The following is a 17,464-nucleotide window of genomic DNA, read 5'->3' as shown; positions in this document are numbered from 1 at the left end:
GCAAAAATAAAAGCTGAAACATGCTTGCAAAAAACACTTAAATACTTTACCACAGAGGAATTAAATCATTAAAAGATGAGGAACCATTAAACATTTTAGGAACTAGAACGGATATTTCTTTATTCTAAAAACCATATTAGTGTCAGATGTTTCCAAATTGCTTCAAAAGGTAACAGGCAAGGGGTGCCTGGGTGGCTCAGTCGATTAAGCATCTGCCATCAGCTCAGGTCATGATCCCAGGGTCCTGGGATGGAGCCTTGCATCGGGCTCCCTGCTCAGCGGGGAGCCTGCTTCTCCCTCTCCTTCTGCCGTTCCCCCTGCTTGTGCTCTCTCTCTCTCAAATAAATAAATAAAAATATTTTTTAAAACAGATTAATAGGCAAGTGTCGCTGAGAAAAAGTAGCACTTTTAGACATTACAGCTTCCAGGATAGTCTCCTAGTGCCAAGATGCCATTAAAATAATTAAAGATATTTGGTAATTTGATGATAGTTTATTCTATTTCCTGAATTTCTGATCTTTTCTATAGTCAGCCCACTTTAGATAAGATAATTAAAAAAAAAGATTTCCATGATAATTTCAAAATATGAACTCCTCTTTCCCACTGACTCACCTGGCCACTGTCTTTTTGGGCAATGTGACAGATGCTTGTGGATGAAGAGTATAACTACTGGTATTATCCGCTAGAACATCCACTCTTACAGTTGGTAAATTTCTATCACTGGGTTTCTCTTCAGAGACATCTTAACAGCAGTAACAAGAACAAAGCAACATCAATATCTTGAATAAGACCACGAGAATGTAACTAACTAGAACTCATACATTTGAAATAGGAAAGGCAAGATATGCTCTAAAGCATATCTTACAGTGTTTTGAGAATTTCCCTAATAAACTTGTTTAGTTTCAAATTATAATACTGCTTAATGAAATTTTATAATTAAATTTTTGAAGCTTATATTGAACAGCTAGGATATAAAAGTGGTAAAATTATTATGTTAGTAGTTTCATAATATATAAGAAAATATAAAACTCTTTTTCATTTCTTTTTAAAAATATTTTTATTTAAATTCAATTAGCCAACATATAGTACATCATTAGTTTCAGACTCTTTTTCATTTCTATACCATGTTTATCATTTTGTCTGCAAACTTTTTTTCCTTAAGTTTTAACTATTAACAAAGGCGAAGAATTATATCACTAAGGTAAAAATATCTACTCTAAATTATTAGCTATGAATGAATGATGAAACACTGTAGCTATGGTGTTAGAAAAGAGACTGAAATAGATGGATAAGGAAGGGAAGCCAAAGAAGAGAACTAACAGGAATATTATCAAATAGGTTAAGAAAGAATAAAAAAATGGGGAACATGATTCCCCTTTCTGAATCTGAAGGAAAAAGAAAAGAGGAAAAGAGCAAAAAGGATGACAAGAATAGTTAAATAAAAGAGTAATGAGTCACATGGCTAACAATAATATTGATAAAAATACGAATGTAGAAATTTCTCCAGTAGCTATTAGCACTATATTCCTGTTATTGTTGCTGTTATTATTACTGTTATTGTAATTAAGAAGAATTTATTTTATGCTCACTGGTCATTTGGGAGGAAGCAAGAGTCAACCAGCTTCATAGAATTCCAAAATGAAATAGACAGCTAACCTAGACAGGAGTTGAAAAATGAACTTGAAATTTATTCGGGCTAAGAAACTTTTTCTAATTATTCAGTTCACAATCTTACCCAAAGATATCAATTTTAGCACTGACTTTCATGAGGTGATTTTCTGAAATATACATTTGTTCTTTAACACATTCTCAAATCCCCTATATCCCATGATTACTCACCCTGAGGACTATTCACGTCCACAAGCTGCCCCTGAGGTATAATCACTTGTGCCATTCCTGTCTGTGTAGATGGAATTACACGCAGCACCTGTCCGTTTTCTGATGGGTTGGCAACAATCATCTTGGAAGCATTAAAAGAGAAATCAAATGCGTAAGTCAACAATGACTTAACAGAATTAGTACTTAAATAAATGATTAAAGACATGCCTATTTGTATGGTAGATACTACTATTTCCCTCATTTTTAGATGAAAACACTGAAGCACATAAAAAATTTTTTTCCAAAGTTTCAGAACTGGTAAGTGGTAAAACTAGGATTCAAAACAGGCAGTTTGACCCTATGTCCTATGATCTAACCATCTATGGTCTTAATCATTACACATGTATGAGGTCTTATTACTTAGTAATGTGAACAAGGCTCTGACTGGACTTAATATATTTATTTTTTTCTACTTACTGTATTATATCCCTATGTGTTTGAACTATTTGTGTGGTAATCATTTGTTCCATATTTTAAGTCACTTTCATTAGTTTAAAAACAGTACCTTGTTAGATGTCTAATTAAACAGAATTTATTTTTATGTCTCTGAATTTATATATATCCTGTCTTAGTCCATAAGGAATACCACTGAATGCCCAAAAAGCCTGAAAATATAAGAAAAATCATGTTTATTATTTCCTTTTTTTCTTTGGTTTAACAACTGAATCCATTACCTTAAATTTAGAGAACTGTCAACTAAAAGGTCTGAAGCTGAAGAAAAACACTTTAAGCCTATCAGTTGAAAAATAAAACAAATACATTATTTGAAAATAAGTTTATCCTGCATTTCCAGACTTTTCAGACAGGCTGTAAATTTTATTACCTAACATACTACTTATTGACACAGTGTTACCATTTTACCCAAAGTCAGCTAGCCTCAGTTCTCCCTCAAGTAATTATTTGTAATCATTCCAAACCGCCTTCCAAGGCTACCTTTTTGCTATGTAAACATGAAAACATTACTGATGCCTAACAGAGACTGCAGTCCTACTTTGAAGAGGGTCATTTGAAAAAATTTTAATTTGGAAAAAAATTAAATTTGAAAAAAACTTCAACAAAGTAGATGCCTTAAAGTATAACTGTAAACATTTCCCAGAAATTAAGAGTAGGAATTGTTTTCCTCCCCCAATGTTTACCAAGTTTCTTGAGATAAAAATATCTTGCCGTACCTTTTATCCCTTCATCATGAAAAAGCAACTGTAAACTCTGATGATGATAATTGCTTTACATTTGTTGAGTGCATACTAAGTGGCAAGACTTTACATGCATTACTGTATTTAATCCTTGTCACATGTATATGAAGTATATACATTTTACACCTGAGGATAATGTCATAAGAGATTACACAACTATGCAAGATAACACATGGTTATACAGTGGTGAGTTGAAATTCAAACGCAAATTCAAACAACTACTCTGTACTGCTTCCCATTATCTGATGATGTTACTTAATCTAAAAAAAGGCAAAAACAATACAAAAAATACCACTGGACTTTAAAAGGCAACAGTAATAACATGGTTTTAAACTCTTTTCTCCCTTAATGGTAAGTGAAATAAATTATCATATGGTTTCACTCATTTATGGAACATAAGAAGTAGGAAGATCGGTAGGAGAAGAAAGGGATAAAGAAAAGGGGGGTATTCAGAAGGGGGAATGAAGCATGAGAGACTATGGACTCTGGGAAACTGAGAGCTTCAGAGGGGAGGGGGATGGGGGAATGGGATAGGCTGGTGATGGGTAGTAAGGAGGGCACATATTTCATGGTGCACTGGGTGCTATACACAACTAATGAATCATGGAACTTTACATCAAAAACCAGGGATGTACTGTATGGTGACTAACATAATATAATAAAAAATATTATTATTAAAAAAATAAATAAATTCTTTTCTCCTTAAATAAGATCAAATAGTTGTGAAAAATATTCCATTCATTCTTAGAAAATAAGAGTGCTGTGGTTACTACTAAATCCAAATAAAACACAAATATTTATAATTTATTCAATCACATGAAAATTTCATAATTAAGAATGATCTGTGGAATATCCTCTTAGCTTTGAAAATATGTTTCCTGTGTACAGTGGAGAAGAGTCTCCTCCATTTTCTCTTTCCTTAGCTAATTCCGCCTGGTACCTAAAAAACTATTTTCAGTTCCTGTAATTTGATAATGGTGACAATAATATTACTTTTCCTATTTTAAAAAAAAGTTAATTATCTTTATCTTTGCTATGAAAACAGAGTTCTGAAAAGTCATCTGTTGCAATGCATTCTATTTGAGGCAGACCATGAACATGATCAGAAATCCTTGAAAAAAGAAAGAAAGAAAGAAAACCTTGGCTAATAAGTAGTCATATTTACTAGGCTCTTTGTGTACTGTACAATATATCTAATAAATCCAAAATACCATCCCTGCTTTGCTTTAAAACCTCTTCAACTGTTGCAGATTCACTCACTACAGAATCTTTACTACTTTCTTGGTAACTTCTACATTAAAAAATAATATTTAAAAAAATTTCTTTAAAAGAAGATCCATTTGGTGGAAGATGTTGAAAATGGGGAAGACCATGCATATATAGGGGTAGGGGCTTTATGGGAAATCTCTGTACCTTCCATTCAGTTTTGCTTTGAACCTAAAACTGCTCTAAAAAATAAAGTCTATTAAAACAAACAAAACCCCTGAGAAGTTCCACTAAGTTTCCCAAAACATCACCACTTTCTGAATGTTGGTTCTTTGAAGAAAAAACTTTCTTATATTCTAAGTTTCTCACATTTATTCTATGCTACATGCCACAGGTTTTCTATTTCATAGCTTCAGATAACCCTCTGTATCGCCTCCTATCCCAGACAATGTAAAATCACCTTTATGACCACTTTGTGAATAAAGATTAATACAATTACAAAGAGAATGGAAACCCTAACATTTTTTAGACTCAAACAAATAAATGGCTTTAATGTGCTTTTAAAGAAAACTAGCATGTGTATATACATTTTATATATACATATATATATATGTGTAAAATGATAATCCTTCATACAATAGGACATAGATTAACTCTAGAATGCTCTAGACCAGAAACAAAAGAGGGATTAATTTTAGGTAAAATGGCTGCTCACTTGTGGTATAATTTATAACTGAAATTATAATTTTTAAAATAATTTTTGTTATGTAATTAATAAATAGCCATTGTAGAAAATATGGAAAACAGGTAAACAAGAGATACATTATTCTTCATATTATTAACGTAAGGATATTCTTATTAATCAGAGAGAAGCTTAGAAGTTTTTCTCAGTAATTCTCTTTAATTTCAATCAAAACCATCTTTCATTTCTTCTACTCAAACTATATACTTGGCCATGAATACTTCGGCCAGCAGTTTAAAGCAGCCTTTTCACCTTTATATGCATTGTTATTTACATGACACATATATATCTACCCATCAGCAAAGGTATGTCTAACTGCCAGTATACCACTGGTACTTCCATTGCTTTCTTTTGATTCAAGAAAGCATACCAACCTATGGCATGCAAATTAGCAAATGAGAGGTGGATAAAGCAATAACCTTGAGTTCAGTCAAATGAACCCTGAGTTCAGTATACACAAAAATAAATATAAGTTACATGTAAACTCTGGCACTAGTTACAGACTATGATAGATTTCCAACTGATCTCAAAGTGAGTGTACCTAGACATAGTAACTGGGAAGTAGTGGTTTAACATTCTATTAGTAGTCCTAAAAGGAAATCCTTTAAAATCTTCACATAACTTAAAAACGAACATCAGGAAACAGTATTTTCAGAGCAATGCACGTCAAAAGTTTCAAGAAATTAAGGTCATCTCGTAAGGTTGATACATTTTGCTAAATAGCATAAAACTGGTTATTTATAAAAGACACTCACCATTTGTGCATTAGAATCCCCCAGTGACTGGAGTTCATACTGAATAGGTTGCTCATTTTGGTCCACTAGGTGGAACTGTTCTGCAGAAAGAGTCTGTGTCTGAGTCAGGGCCCCTGGTATATTCTGTGATGTGAGTGACTTATCTGCTTCATGAGAGGTGATGGGTAAAACTCTAGGAGAACCATTCTGTCCGAAGGAAGGATCCCTGGAGTCCATACAGGTTAGATGCTTTTGAAAAGAAAAAAAAAAAGCACTTGGGTGTTTGTAAAATATAATGTCACAATTTGTATTTTTAAAATTAAAATTTTTTTAAGATTTCATTTTTTAATTTTTAAAAATTTTTATTATGTTCAGTTAGCTACTGTATAGTACATGATTAGTTTTGGATGTAGTGTTTAATGATTCATTAGTTGCATGTAACACCCAGTGTTCATCAAAACACATGCCCTCCTTAATACCCATCACCTGGCTACCCCTTACCCCCCACCTCCCTTCCTTCTGAAACCCTGAGGTTGTTTCCTGAAGTCCACAGTCTCTCATGGTTTGTCTCCCTCTCTGATTTCTCCCCCTTCAGTTTTTCCTCCCTTCCCCTATGGTCCTCCGTGCTATTCCTTATGATCCACATATGAGTGAAACCATATGATAATTGTCTTTCTCCGCTTGACTTACTTCACTTAGCATAATCCCCTCCAGTTCCAGCCATGTCAATGCAAAAGATGGGTATTCATCCTCTCTGAAGGCTGAGTAATATTGCATTGTATATATGTACCACATCTTCTTTATCCATTCATCTGTCGAAGGGCATCTCAGCTCCTTCCACAGTTTGGCTATTGTGGACATTGCTACTATGAACATTGGGGTGCATGTGCACCTTCTTTTCATGACATCTGTATCTTTGGGGTAAATACCTAGCAATGCAATTGCTGGGTCGTAGGGTCACTCTATTTTTAACATCTTCAGGAAGCTCCATACTGTTTTCCAGAGTGCTGCACCAGCTTTCATTACCACCAACAGTGTAGGAGGGTTCCCCCTTCTCCACATCCTTGCCAACATTTGTTGTTTCCTGTTTTGTTAATTTTTGCCATTCTAACTGTAAGGTGGTATCTCATTGTGGTTTTCACTTGTATTTCCCTGATGGCTAGTGATGTTGAACATTTTTTCATGTGTCTGTTAGCCATTTGCATGTCTTCTTTGGAGAAGTGTCTGTTCATGTTTTCTGACCATTTTTTGACTGGATTGTTTCTTGGGTGTTGAGTTTGAGAATTTCTTGGATTCCAGCCCTTTATCTGCAATGTCACTTGCAAATATCTTCTCCCATTCAGTGGGTTGCCTCTTAGTTTTGTTGACTGTTTCCTTTGCTGTGCAGAAGCTTTTTATCTTAATGAAGTCCCAAAAGTTCAATTTTGCTTTTGTTTCCCTTGCCTTTGGAGATGTGTCCTGAAAGAAGTTGCTGTGGCCAATGTCGAATAGGTTACTACCTATGTTCTCCTCTAGGATTTTAATGGATTCCTGTCTCACACTGAGGTCTTTCATCCACTTTGAGTTTATCTTTGTGTATGGTGTTAGAGAATGGTCCAGTTTTATTCTTCTGCATGTGGCTGTCCAATTTTACCAGCACCATTTATTGAAGAGACTATCTTTTTTTCCATTGGATATTCTTTCCTGATTTGTCGAAGATTAGCTGACCATAGAGTTGAGGGTCCATTTCTGGGGTCTCTATTCTGTTCCACCCTACTGTGTGTCTGTTTTTGTGCCAATACCATGCTGTCTTGATGATCACAGCTTTGTAATATAGCTTGAAGTCAGACATTGTGATGCCCCCAGTTTTGGTTTTCTTTTTCAATAATCCCCTGGTGATTTGGGGTCTTTTCTGGTTCCATACAAATTTTAGGATTGTTTGTTCCAGCTCTGTGAAAAATGTTGATGGTATTTTGATAGGGACTGCATTTAAAGTGTAGATTGCTCTGAGCAGCATAGACATTTTCACAATGTTTATTCTTCCAACCCATGAGCATGGAATGTTTTTCCATCTCTTTGTCTTCCTCAATTTCTTTTGTAAATGTTCTGTAATTTCTAGAGTATAGATCCTTTACCTCTTTGGTTAGGTTTATTCCTAGGTATCTTATGGCTTTTGGTGCTACTGTAAATGGAATAAATTCCTTAATTTCTCTTTCTTCAGTCACATTGTTAGTGTATAGAAATGCAACTGATTTCTGTGCATTGATTTTGTATCCTGCCATGTTGCTGAATTGTTGTATGAGTTCTAGTAATTTGGGGGTGGAGTCCTTTGCGTTTTCCACATAAAGTACCACGTCATCCGTGAAGAGAGTAAGTTTGACTTCTACTTTGCCAATCTGAATGCCTTTTATTTCTTTTTGTTGCCTGATTGCTGAGGCTAGGACTTCTAGAACTATGTTAAACAAAAGTGGTAAGAATGGGCATCCCTGTCATGTTCCTGACCTTAAGGGAAAAGCTCTCAGTTTTTCCCATTTAGAATGATATTTGCTGTGGGCTTTTCATAGATCACTTTTATAGTACTGAGATATGTTTCCTCTATCCCTATATTTTGAAGAGTTTTAATCAGGAAAGGATGCTGTATTTTGTTAAAAGCTTTTTCTGCATCAACTGAGAGGGTCATATGGTTCTTATCTTTTATGAATGTGCTCTATCACGTTGCTTGATTTGTGAATGTTGAACCACTGTTGCAGCCCAGGAATAAATCCCACTTGGTCCTGGTGAATTCCTTTTAATGTACTCTTGGTTCCTATTGGCAAGGATCTTCTTGAGTATTTTGGCATCCATATTCATCAGGGATACTGGTCTGTAATTGTCCTTTTTGGTGGGGTGTTTGTTTGGTTTTGGGATCACGGTAATTCTGGCCTCATAGAATGAGTTTGGAAGTTTTCCTCCTGTTTCTATTTTTTGAAACGGCTTCAGTAGAATAGGTATTATTTCTTCTTTAAATGTTTGGTAGAATTCCACTGGGAGGCCATCTGGTCCTGGACTTTTATTTTTTGGGAGGTTTTTGATTACTGCTTCAATTTTGTTACTGGTTATTGGTCCATATAGATTGCCTATTTCTTCCTGTTTCAGTCTTGGTAGTTTATAACTTTCCAGGAAGGCATCCAATTCTTCCACATTGCTTAATTTGTTGGCATATAGTTGCTGGTAATAATTTCTAATAATTGTTTCTATTTCCTTGGTGCTGGTCGTGATCTCTTCCTTTTCATTCATGATTTCATTAATTTGGGTCCTTTCTCTTTTCTTTTGGATAAGTCTGGCCAGAGGTTTATTGATCTTAGTAATTCTTTCAAAGAACCAGTGTCTACTTTTGTTGATCTGTTCTACTACTTTTCTGGTTTCTATTTCATTGATCTCTTCTCTAATCTTTATTATTTCTCTTCTCCTGCTTAGTTTAGGTTTTAGCTGTTCTTTCTCCAGTTCCTTAAGGTGTAAGGTTAGCTTGTGCAATTGGGATTTTTCTACTTTTTTGAGAGAGGCTTGGATGGCTATGTATTTCCCCCTTAGGACCGCCTTTGCAGTATCCCATAGGTTTTAGACCAATGTATTTTCATTCTCATTAGTTTCCACGAATTGTTTAAATTCTTTAATTTCCTGGTTGACCCAATCATTCTTTAGCAGGATGCTCTTTAACTTTCAAGTGTTTGAATTCCTTCCAAATTTTTTCTTGTGATTGAGTTCCAGTTTCAAAGCAGTGAGGTCTGATAACATGCAGGGAATAATCTCAATCTTTTGGTATCGGTTGAGACCTGATTTGTGACCCAGTATGTGGTCTATTCTGGAGACAGTTTCATGTGTGTTCGAGATAAATGAGTATTTTGTTGTTTTAGGGTGGAATGTTCTGTATATTTCTACAAAGTCCATCTGGTCCAATGTGTCATTCAAAGCTCTTGTTTATTGATTTTCTGTTTAGATGATCTGTCCATTGCAGAGAGTGGAGTATTAAGGTCTCCTACTATTAATGTATTATTATCAATATGATTTTTTATTTTAGTTAACAGTTGGCTTATGTAGTTGGCTGCTGCCCTGTTGGGGGCATAGGTATTTAAAATTGTTAGATTTTCTTATGGGATAGACCCTTTAAGTATGATATAGTGTCCCTCTACATCTCTTACTATAGTCTTTGGTTTAAAATTTGTCTGATATGAGAATTGCTACTCCAGCTTTCTTTTGAGGTCTGTTGGCATGATAAATGGTTCTCCATCCTTCACTTTCAATCTGGAGGTGTCTTTAGGTTCAAAATTAGTCTCTTTTAGACAGCATATGGATGGGTCCTGTCTTTGTATCCAATCTGGAACCCAGTGTTATTTCATGGGAGCATTTAGGCCATTCACGTTGAGAGTAACTACTGAAAGATAGGAATGTAGTGCCATAATATTGTCTGTAAAGTCCCTGTTTCTATAGATTGTCTCCGTAAATTTCTGGTCTCTATTACTCTTGGGTTCTTTCTTCTTTTATAGAATCTGCTTAATATTTCTTATAGGGCTGGCTTGGTGGTCACATATTCTTTCAGTTTCTGCAAGTCCTGGAAGCTCTTTGTCTCTCCGTCTGTTCTGAATGACAGCCTTGCTGGATAAAGTATTCTTGGCTGCATGTTTTTCTCATTTAGTGCCCTGAATATGTCTTGCCAGCCCTTTCTGGCTTGCCACGTCTCTGTAGACAGGTCTGACGCTATTCTGATGTTCCTCCCTCTGTACATAAGAAAGCTCTTCACCCTAGCTGCTCTCAGGATAGCTTCCTTGGCTCTAAGATGAGCAAGTTTTAATATTATATGCCGGGGTGTTGGTCTACTTTTATTGATCTTGGGAGAGGTCCTCTCTGCCTCTTGGACACGTATGCTTGTTTCCTTCCCGGATTAGGGATGTTCTCAGCTATGATTTGCTTAAATACATCTTCTAGTCCTCTGTCTCTCCACTCTCTCAGGGATCCCAATAATCCTAACAATGGACGTTTCATGGCATCACTGATTTCTCTAAGTCTGTTCTCATGGGCTTCTAGTTGTTTATCCCACTCCTCTTTGATTCCCATCAGTTTATCTTCTAGATCACTAATTTGTTCTTCTGCCTCATTTATCTTGGCCGTTAGAGTATCTAGTTTAGACTGCATCTCATTCACAGCATTTTTAAGTTCGGCCTGATTAGATCTCATTTCTGCCCTTCGAGATTCCATATTGTTGCTAATGGTTTTCTCAAGCCTAGCTATTGACTTCATAATTGCTACCCTGAAGTCTATCTCTGACGTCTTGCTTATATCCATATCCATTAGGTCTGTGGCAGAGGCCATTGTCTCTGGTTCTTTTCTTTCTTGGGAGTTCCTCCTCATAGTCATTCTGTTGAGGGATGGTTGAGGGAATGTACAGAGTCCAAAATTCAACCACGACCCAAGCAAGATGCACCCTAGGAAAATCTGGATCAGTCAGAAGCCACCACCAAAAAAACAAAGCCAAAATGAAACCCAAGAATAAAATTTATAGAATTAAAAAATGTTTAAAAATTAAAATTTTAAAAAGGCAGGTGTGAGGGGAAGGTGGGTATAACCCCTCAGTGTGGACAAAGTAGGGTGTTTCAGTTCTACCTGGGTGTATTTTGTTGTTTTCTAGAGGGCACTACTTCCCAAAATTACAGGGAAAAAAGGACTACACTAAAGCATATATCTATATAAAAAAATATAGGTGTGAAAAAGTACAAAGTACAAGTAAAAAAGTATAAGTTAAAAAGCTACTATGAATTTTAAGTTGATATATTAAACATTTGGTTGAAATGAGGAAAAAGTTAAAAGAAAAAACAGAGAAAAAGCACGAGAGAAAGAATAAAAAGAAAAGGAGAGCTATATCTGAAAAGTACACAAGCTGTGAGGCAACGCCTGGAGCTTAATATACTATTTTACCCTGATGTTGGGGTTTTACAGTTTTATGGGGGCCCCAGGATTACGTCCCCTTGTTCTTCCAGTCTGTCTTCTTGGGGAAGGGCCTGCCGCACTGTTTTTCGGGCAACCCTGATTGGGCAGAGATGTCCTGCCCCATCAGGGGGGCTGCACTCCATGGAAACCGGTTTTTTGAGCCTTTGTTCTCTGGCAGCTTTCTGTGCCTCTTCTGAGGGTCAGAGCAAAAATGGCCACACCCAGACCTCTGTCCCAGAGCAGAGAAATCTCAGTCTGCTCTTCTCTGAACCCTCCAGAACACACAGTCTCTGTTTCTGTATGTGCCGCTGAAAACCACAGCCTCTCTCCAGCAGTGCGCTCCCACAGCGACTTTCTCAGTGGTGGACCCTGGGGCCCCAGGGCTTGTCTCTGCCCTTTGTGCTTCTAAAACCACGAGCAGTCCCGGTTCATGCATGTGCACCCACAGCTCCTGGATCCTGCCTGAGTGCTGCTCTAAAGCACTTTCCCAGCTGCTACCGCTCTGCGAGTTTTTGCCTAATCCAGCACAGGACACTTTTGCGCTCCAGTGTTATATCACTTTCCAGGTGCCAGCTTATGGCAGCTCCCTCCCCCTTCTGCTTATCTTCTGATATCTGCCCACAGATTCACAACTCTGCCCTTCCTACCTCGTGACAGGTGGCATTTTTCTGCTTGTAGATATCCAGATATACATTCTTACATCTCAGGCTGATTTTGTGGGTGTTCAGAATGGTTTGGTAGCTATCCAGTTAAATTCAGGGGACTGGCTGAAATGGGGTCCCCTACTCCTCTGCCATCTTTACCCCCTCAAAAGATTTTATTTTTAAGTATTCTCTACACCCCACATGGGGCTCGAACTCACAACCCCAAGATCAGGGTAGCACGCTCTACCAACTGAACCAGCCCAGTGCCCACAGTGTTACAATTTAAAAAAAAATAGAATGCTTATCAGCCACTGTGGGAAACAGTACAGAGGTTCCTCAAAAAATTAAAAATAGAACTACCCTATGATCCAGTAATCACACTACTGGGTATTTACCCAAAAATACAAAAACACTAATTCAAAGGGATACATGAACCCCTATGTTTATAGCAGTATTATTTACAACAGGGAAATTATGGAAACAGCCCAAGTATCCATTAATTAATGAATGGATAAAGAAGATGTGGTATAAGACACAATGGAATATTATTCAGCCATTTGCAACAACATGGATGGAGCTAAAAAGTATAATGCTAAGTGAAGTAAGTCAGTCAGAGAAAGAGAGATACCATATGATTTCACTCATATGTGGAATTTAAGAAACAAAACAAATGAGCAAAGGGAAAAAGAGAAAGAAAGAAACCAAGAAACAGACTCTTAGTAATAGAGAACATACTGATGGTTACAAGAGTGGGGGGGGGGGGCGTGCAGGGCATGGGTGGATGGGTTAAATAGGAGATGGGGATTAAGGAATGCACTTGTTTTTGGTTTTTGTTGTTTTTTGTTTTGTTTTTACAATTTTTTAAAGCGGGTTCCATGCACAGGGCAGGGCCCAAACTAAAAACTGAGATCAAGACCTGAGCTGAGATCAATAGTCAGATGCCTAACCTTAGACTGAGTCACTAAGGCACCCCAGGAGTGCACTTGTGATGAGCACTGGGTGATGTATGAAACTGCTGAATCAATATATTATACACCTGAAACTAACATAATATGTTAACTATACTGGAATTTAAAATAAAATAAATAGTATACTATAATAAAAATGGAAAGATTCTATTTTCAGTTAATTATTCACTTCATTTTAACAAGAGTTGTCAGTTCACACAGACTGATAGAGACATAAAGCAGTTCTTAAGTTAAATTGTTGATTTTTATATATTATTTCAATTTTATTGAAATAAAGTTGTCCATGGGAACACAACCTGAAATCATGATATGTAATTCAAAATACAGATTTTTCTTTATATATAGATTTTTATGAATATAGAAGTTTTATAACATAGAGCTTTTAAGTAAAGCTCTATATTATAACATTAAATATATGATAGAATTATGGATAAATTTAAACAGTCTTGGATATATTAAATATAATACTATTTTTTATACGTTAAAAAGTTATTAAATGGGGGCACCTAGGTGGCTCAGTCAGTTAAGCGTCCAGATTATGCTCCCAGGGTCCTAGGATTAAGTCCCACATCGGGTTCCCTGCTCAACAGGGAACCTCTCCCTCTGCCTGCCACTCCCCCTGCTTATGCTCTTTCTTTCTCAAATAAATAAATAAAATCTTTTAAAAAAAAAAAAGTCGTTAAATGGAATGGAAAAAAGTTCCCAGCTGAATTCCTACCTCATATACCTGAGAATCTGTTTTTGATTCTTCGGAATCATTATGGTTGACTCTTAGTGAATCATTAGATTGTTCCATGCTGGTATATTCAATTCCATTTTCTTCTATTATTTAATAGCTGAAAAAAATTTAAGTATATGATTAAAACACTTAATATTTTAATGGAATGTTTGTCTTAAATAAATATCATATTTCCCCTACCGTGTTACCCCATACAATTCAGGTTAAATCATTTCCATTCTATAGATTTAGAAAATAAACATTTTTGTTAAATGACTTGCCAAGGCACCAGAATACATTCAAAGCAAAACAGAAATTACCATTATGTAGTTCCCGCACCCTATCCTTAATTACACTCATGTACTAATTAAGATTGTTGTTATGGGACAGGTGCTTTTCACCCTTTCAAATACTTCTGAAATTCTCATTTTCGAAAGATTTAATGCAAATAAAGGTTCTTAATTTTATGAGTTGGGCATGCACTATTGTAGCATTAGATAATTTTAGAACAGATGTTTTGGTATATACAGAGATTATATACACATAGCTCTTAACATAATACACATCATATATACTGGGTTGACAAACTTTGAAAGTAAAGAAATATACATTCCAAAAAGTTTGAGCCACTTAGGCCTAGTACAGGGATTAGCTCTGGTGGTGAATTTGTCTTTACAGACACACACACACACACACACACACACACACACACACACTGCCCCCTGGGGATACCTGGCAATGTCTGTATATATTTTTGGTTGTCAAAACTAAGAAGTGAGTGCAACTAGAATCTAATGGGGAGAAGCAAGGGGTACTGCTAAATATTTTGGAATGTTCATGGCAGCCCCCACAAAGTTTTGAGTGGTGCTGAGGTTCAGAAACCCTGGCCTAATATATTATAGTGAATACTGGATTCTGCATTATCTGAAAGGAATAATGTTTTAAGTCTCAAAATTGGAGTAAGGTCAAAACAAAACTGTGAAGAATCCCACTTGGGATTCTCTCTCTCCCTCTCCCTCTGCCCCTCCACCCATCTCTCCCTCTCTTAAAAAAAAAGTTCGAAGGTTAAAATAGCCAAAACAACTTTGGAAAAGAACAACAAAATTGGAATTCTTACACTACCTGATTTTGAGACTTGACATGAAGCTAAAATAATCAAGATAATATGGTATTAGTGTAAACACAGACAAATACATCAGTGGAACAGAATAGAGAATCCAGAAACAGACCCTCACATATTTAGTCAATTGCTTTTCTTCTTCTTTCAAGATTTATTTACTTGAGAGAGAGAGAGAGAGAGAGTGAGCAGGGGGAGGGACAGAGGGAGAGAGAGAATCTCAAGCAGAGATTAGGCACCCCTAGTCAATTGCTTTTCAATAAAGATGCCAAGGCAATTAAGAGAAAAGGGACAAGAAGAGAGAATCTCAAGCAGACTCTGTGCTTAGTGTGGAGCCAGAGGCAGAGCTCAATTCCACCACCCCGAAACCATGACCCAAGCTGAAACCAAGGGTCGGCCCTTAACTGACTGCACCACCTAAGTGCCCCTGCTTGATATTTCTGTAAATCTATTGATTTTTCTGTATATCTTCTAATGTCCAGAGTAGAAAAATAACACTATTCAAAAAGAAAAGTCTCACAAAGTTAGATTCAACTGAAAATAAAGTACTGTTGAGGGATGTATTAAAACTGAAATAATTGGGGCGCCTGGGTGGCACAGCGGTTAAGCGTCTGCCTTCAGCTCAGGGCGTGATCCCGGCGTTATGGGATCGAGCCCCACATCAGGCTCCTCCGCTATGAGCCTGCTTCTTCCTCTCCCACTCCCCCTGCTTGTGTTCCCTCTCTCGCTGGCTGTCTCTATCTCTGTTGAATAAATAAATAAAATCTTAAAAAAAAAAAAAACTGAAATAATTGCTGTCAAGAATACAACTCAATTTTTTAAAGTAAATTAACAAAATATTCATCTAAACATGATGATTCATCTAAACACGATGACATCAAGATTAAGAAATATTTCTGAGGTGCGCCTGGGTAGGGCAGTTGGTTAAGCCTCCGATTCTTGGTTTTGGCTCACGTTGTGTTCTCAGGGTTGTGAGAACAAGTCCCACATCTGGCTCTGCGCTCAGTGCAGGGTCTACTTAAGACTCTCTCCCTCTGCTCCTCCTTGCCCCCCTCACTCCCTCTCTCTCTCTAAAATAAATAAATAAATCCCTAAAGAGAAAAAGAAATATTTTTGAGAGTTCTTTGAGTTTTAAATATAAATACTATTATGACAAAATAGATGAAGATTATGAATTTGTCATAGCTATATAATTTAATGTTTATTGAATGTTTATACTAATTACTAGCTATAATTATTAATAATCACTCTATATTCTGTGATGTAGAACCTATTACCACCATTTTACAGAAAAGGAAATTGAGGCTCACTGTTCAAGGTTATAAGGTTATCAAATATTATTGAGCACTACAGTAAAGCACTATGCTAAAAGTTTTTTTTTTTTTTTTTTAAAGATTTATTTGTTTATTTGAGAGAGAAAGTGCAAGCAGGGCTTAGGGCAGAGGGAGAGGGAGAGAAGCTGACTCCCTGCTGAATGTGGAACACAGCACAAGGCTGGATCTCATGCCCCTGAGATCATGATGTAAGCCGAAATCAAGAGCTGGAGGTTTAACCAACTGAGCCACCCAGGCACCCCTAAAAGTGTTTTATATGTGTCATTTTATAAAATCCTTTTAACAACCCTGTGATTCAGTTACTTGTTCCAATTTACATGTAAGGAAGTAAGACTCAGGCAATTAAGTAACTTTCCCAAGATTATAAATATACTATGTGGCTGAGCAAGGTACATGTACTTATCCCAAAGCCTACTCTTTAGGAACTCTTTCAAAGTAACAGTAATAGGAACTCTTTCAAAGTAACAGAAAAAAACTTCCTCCTTCCTTCATTAGTCATTGCCTTAAATTTTTTTTTTATAAGTTAACAAATTATAAATGCTAAAAGAAATTCTTTGTTCATTTTTGTTCTCCACTTTTCCTGGTTGAAATTCAATTAGAGGCAGTCCTTAAAGCACCAAAACCCTCCTGCAAACAATCTAAACATCTCTGATCCCTTGAAAAAGCTAGAGTTCTAATCTTGTAGGCACTGCAGTCATTGAGAAAACGTTCTGCAAACAGATTCAAAAGTGGAGCTTGGGAAGGAGAAGTGAAAAGTACAAAGAGCTCAGGGGAAAGAATTCTAAAAACTTACTCCCAGTTTCCTAATAGCTGCCCTAATCCCTTTACAAATTACTCCTACTGGCTTAAATCTTTTTTCATTTTATTTACTTTCTCTTACCCTAGCTGAAATTTTCATTGGAGTTAATAAGCATTTTCTCTTAAAAAAGAAAAAACTCTGGACAGAGTATCAGTCATTAACAAATTTGTGTAAATTTACATATTAAATTT

At 36.3% G+C, this 17,464-nt stretch overlaps 1 protein-coding gene across 10 annotated transcripts in view; it reads right to left on the bottom strand.

The window, feature by feature from the left end:
- CARF (calcium responsive transcription factor) overlaps positions 1-17,464 on the bottom strand; it is a 100,681-nt gene that overhangs the window by 78,201 nt on the left and 5,016 nt on the right. For 7 of the 10 annotated variants that reach the window (XR_008956286.1, XR_008956283.1, XR_008956288.1 and 4 more), the window contains exons 3-6: positions 14,024-14,141; positions 5,775-6,002; positions 1,840-1,960; positions 613-742 (exon numbers count right to left, since the gene is read on the bottom strand). Coding sequence is in view for 1 of the 10 variants with exons in the window: in XM_057304153.1 (XP_057160136.1) it covers positions 613-742; positions 1,840-1,960; positions 5,775-6,002; positions 14,024-14,101 (557 nt within the window). In the remaining 9 variants the exon portion in view is untranslated. Of the gene's footprint in view, positions 1-612; positions 743-1,589; positions 1,657-1,839; positions 1,961-5,774; positions 6,003-14,023; positions 14,142-17,464 lie in introns of those variants that run through there. The other 3 variants (XR_008956289.1, XR_008956290.1, XR_008956291.1) reach the window with 3 other exon arrangements.

The sequence above is a fragment of the Ursus arctos genome, unplaced genomic scaffold, assembly GCF_023065955.2.
Source record: "Ursus arctos isolate Adak ecotype North America unplaced genomic scaffold, UrsArc2.0 scaffold_1, whole genome shotgun sequence".
Classification (NCBI taxonomy): Eukaryota; Metazoa; Chordata; class Mammalia; order Carnivora; family Ursidae; genus Ursus; species Ursus arctos.
Note: the sequence above shows the minus strand (reverse complement) of the source record. Positions and strands in the feature narration are given on the sequence as shown.